The 3,929-nt window shown below is 27.4% G+C and overlaps 1 protein-coding gene across 1 annotated transcript; it reads right to left on the reverse strand.

Annotated features, from left to right (window-relative positions):
- Positions 1–344: 344 nt before the first annotated feature.
- LOC124806199 (PAT complex subunit Asterix) lies at positions 345–680 on the reverse strand. Its single transcript, XM_065801931.1, has one exon. The coding sequence runs from the start codon at positions 678–680 to the stop codon at positions 345–347; it is 336 nt and encodes a 111-aa protein (XP_065658003.1).
- Positions 681–3,929: the final 3,249 nt, after the last annotated feature.

The raw sequence follows: 3,929 nt of genomic DNA on the forward strand, positions 1-3,929 counted from the left end.
AAATTTTATAATCTTATATTTATTTTTAATTAATAAACAATTTAAGTGTGCTGAATTTTATTGTGTTCTAATTGAAATATTGTATATACTTCAATTATCATAATAATATTTACCTTATATTGCAAACATATGATCATTTGTTTTTACAACTTAACAATCATATATTGCTTTAACAGCAACTTTATTATTTTTGCTGTAAAACTTGCTTTTATAAACTTTATTCAAAGTTTTAAAAATATTAGAAAAATAGACAAATATATTTAAAAAAATCAAAATGAATTTTTATTCAATTTAAAAGTATACATAAAATTGATTTGACATTAAATAATTTGATTTATCATTTGCTACCAACTAACTGCCATCGGCTGTGGGTTTTGTAAATATGACATCACAATTGCAGAAACAGATAATAAAAAACTGCTAAACATTTGCCTAGCATCTTCTGAAGCTCTTGAGTTTGCAAAGCTAATAAACGAACAATACACAGCTGCCCATGCAGCCCATTTCAGTCTCATCATTAAACCACACATACTAAAAACCATTCCCAATAGATTGAGATAGTCAGCTATTGGGTCATCACCAGGTTTATTAGAGGAAGGCTTGTAACGATAAATACGATTTGGACGTCTTGGATCGCTTGACAGATTGCTCATTGTAGTTTTATCTATACTTAAATACATAATATGTATATATATATATATATATATATATATATATATATATATATATATATATATATATATATATATATATATATATATATATATATATATAATTTATATATGGTAAATCCATTAAAGATATCTATTAAAATCAGGTATCTGCAATGGGATTAGTTCTTATAATAACTAAGGATTTAAGTTGATAAAATGTTGTAAGACAATAATAGGGGTAAAAAATGTTTTATTATCTCTAATAAACAATTTTTAGCTTTCACAACCAAGATTTTAAAATAGAAAATTGTCTCAAATTTTTATATTTTAGACAAAATATTATTCCAATATAATTGCCATGTTTGAATCTAAATTTAAATTTAAAAATAGTCCAATGAATGATAAAATATGATAAAGCTTTTTGATTTTATCCTTAGCTTTTTATAGGTTACATTTAAAAGAGATATACAAAAATATATAATTATATTATTTATAAATAAAGATAGTTCTTCAGATAGATAAATATCTTGATTCTAATAACAATTACTGTAAATTTTTTGAACAAATGCGACACTTATTGTTTACAACTTTCGTCGGCCTCCAACATTTTACGCGCAATTTACGGAAGCTTTACCGATTATACCAATGATCACTATAATAATTATCATTAAGATCAGCGGTTCTAATGAGATTCCCTTACAAAGAAATCTCATTTGAACGGTTCAGTTGGAAATCACAAAAGCGTCTTAGTGACGTCTATAATTTAAGTCATGCAATTTTGGACCCCCTTCCCCCTCTCTCGTCAGAACATCGTAACTCTTAAGTAACAAGCCCCGACGAGACGTGACAAAATCACCCATTCCCCTAGAGCGTTGCGTAATTTATAGGTGAGCTCTTATTACAAACAGTGTCTGATAGTGGGTTTTGTGACTAACACCCTCACTCAAGTTTTCTAATTTATGAAATTTTAAATGTGACTGACTTCATAGTCGTAGTTTCTTTCATGTACTTTAATAAATATTCTTACAATATTTATATATTAATAGAAATATTGTAAGAATATTTTTTTAAGTACATTAATAAGCTTTAGTAATTATTAATTTTTTTTTTTTAAATTATTAAATTGATCAATGAAAAAAAGATAATCCATACATCATTGGAGAGGTTATAATATTGGCTGCTAAAAAGTAAAAATAAAAAAATGATCTGAAAACTACTATTACTACTATTTTTGTGCATTAATAGTAAAAAACTCTTTACAAAAATACTAAATTCAACTTTGATTTGAAATTAAAAAAGTATTCCTATTTGTTTTTTATATATTTTTTGATATTTTCTTAGTCGGTAGTGTTTACTAGCTACCCTGTGAAGTGTGGCTTCGATCTATGATGCTCTTTAGTTAGCTAAATTGTTTTTGCGGGTCTTGGTATGTGGCCAACTAACCGGAGGAGGATAAACCACAATACCTTAAAAAAGTTGCGCATTTCTAAGAAATAGATGTAAAAACAAAATGCGAGCAGGAAATGAATTTACGACTTTCATTTAGGAAAAAAAGTTTACCTTTGACCACTTTAAGAAAAAAAAAGTACGACATAATACAACGTATGAAAATTGGCTCTGCCTATAAAATTTCAAAATATTGAAAAAAAAATTAAGCACTTTAAAATCATGTTTGATCACCGCACAGTGGTTTGAAATAATCAAAAAGTGCCATTAATTCAAGATTTGTGAAAATCCGATATAAAAAGTTCTGATTATGCAAGATTGTTGCAAATTAGTCATATTTTCATGTTCTGAAAGAATTAATTTTTTTAAACCACTTGGCCCTTACCCGCAGATGCTCAAAGTTGCCATTTTTTAAAGAACATTTATTTAGTGAAAAAGCAATAATTTCGAACTTTTATTTTATTTCTTAAACCGCACCTGTGATGTATGTTTCTGTAAAAATCTGAATACGTAGGGATTGATATGAACCGCATTCTGTATATTTCTGTAAAAATCTGAATACGTATGGATAAACTTCGACCCTTCTTCTTATAATCCAATATAGGTTGTGATGCCACCCGGACCCGCCCAAGAATAACTATTTTCAATTTAAAAATGTTTCTGCTTAAAATGAATTTTTTTTTTTTTTAACATAAAACATGATAGTCATTTTCATTCAGTGCTAAAAATGATTCTCTAATTTTATTTCTCATATATTCCTTAACATACATAAAATAAAATTATTAGATTAAAAATATAATCAAAAAAATTGATTTTTTTTAAAAAGTACAAAGAGATTTTCCCTAAGTATGGGGACTTGTGGAATAAGAAAAAAACATGCAAAATAGAAGCACTGATATCATTTAATAATAATGGTTTCGAATGATTTTAATTAAAAGTAAATTTCGTAGTTATAGCTGAGTATTTATTCGCTATCGGATAAACTGCTATCGGCTCCAATATCAACGCAATCTAATTGTCGATAAACATGAATTAGTTCAGGTAAAACCTCTTAATCGACATCCTTACTTCTTGTGGAATTTTCAATCAATAAAAGTGGCAATACCTATTCTGGTAGTACTGATTTACATACAGACTTCAAACGACTTTTCAAAATAATGCTGTAAATATAAGAATCTGATTTTTCTAAACCTCGACAAAAAAAATCAGTTAAGTTGTTAATTCTTAAGGTTTTTTTTGCATGATCCATACGATCTTTTCTATGGCATTTGCAAAGACTTTCTCCAGCATTTTCGGCAAAAGTTCCAACTGGCAAAATTAATTCAACCATAATTTGAGCTCCGTTAGCTAACACTTTATGAACACAAGTAGGAAAATTATACCATGATTATATTTCTTATTGATAATTAAAACTGTTTTTAGACAATTTGATTGGATCAATTGAAATTTGACAAGACAAACATATTAATATTGTTTTTAAATGGACAATAAGATTTATATCTATATCCAAAATTTTTGATAACAATATTGAATCAGAAATAGCTTGCCGTGCAGTATTGTCATTATTAGATGAACCAGTGCCACCTGGACGGGGTTTGTGCACTTGTAAATTTAATTTTTTCCAAAATGATTTTTGTATAAGACTTTTTCGAACTTTTACATAACCTTTATTTATTTTTCGTTTTGCCTGCCATTGCTTAATATCTAATTTGTACGACAAATGAAGGAGAGTTTCAATGAAACGGATCCAACAATGAAGTGGTCTTATTCCAAAGAGTAAAAATGCTTTCTCAGTGTTAAATAATTTATTTGTGTAGTTTCCAATGTGAC

Source organism: Hydra vulgaris, chromosome 07, assembly GCF_038396675.1.
Source record: "Hydra vulgaris chromosome 07, alternate assembly HydraT2T_AEP".
Taxonomy (NCBI): Eukaryota; Metazoa; Cnidaria; class Hydrozoa; order Anthoathecata; family Hydridae; genus Hydra; species Hydra vulgaris.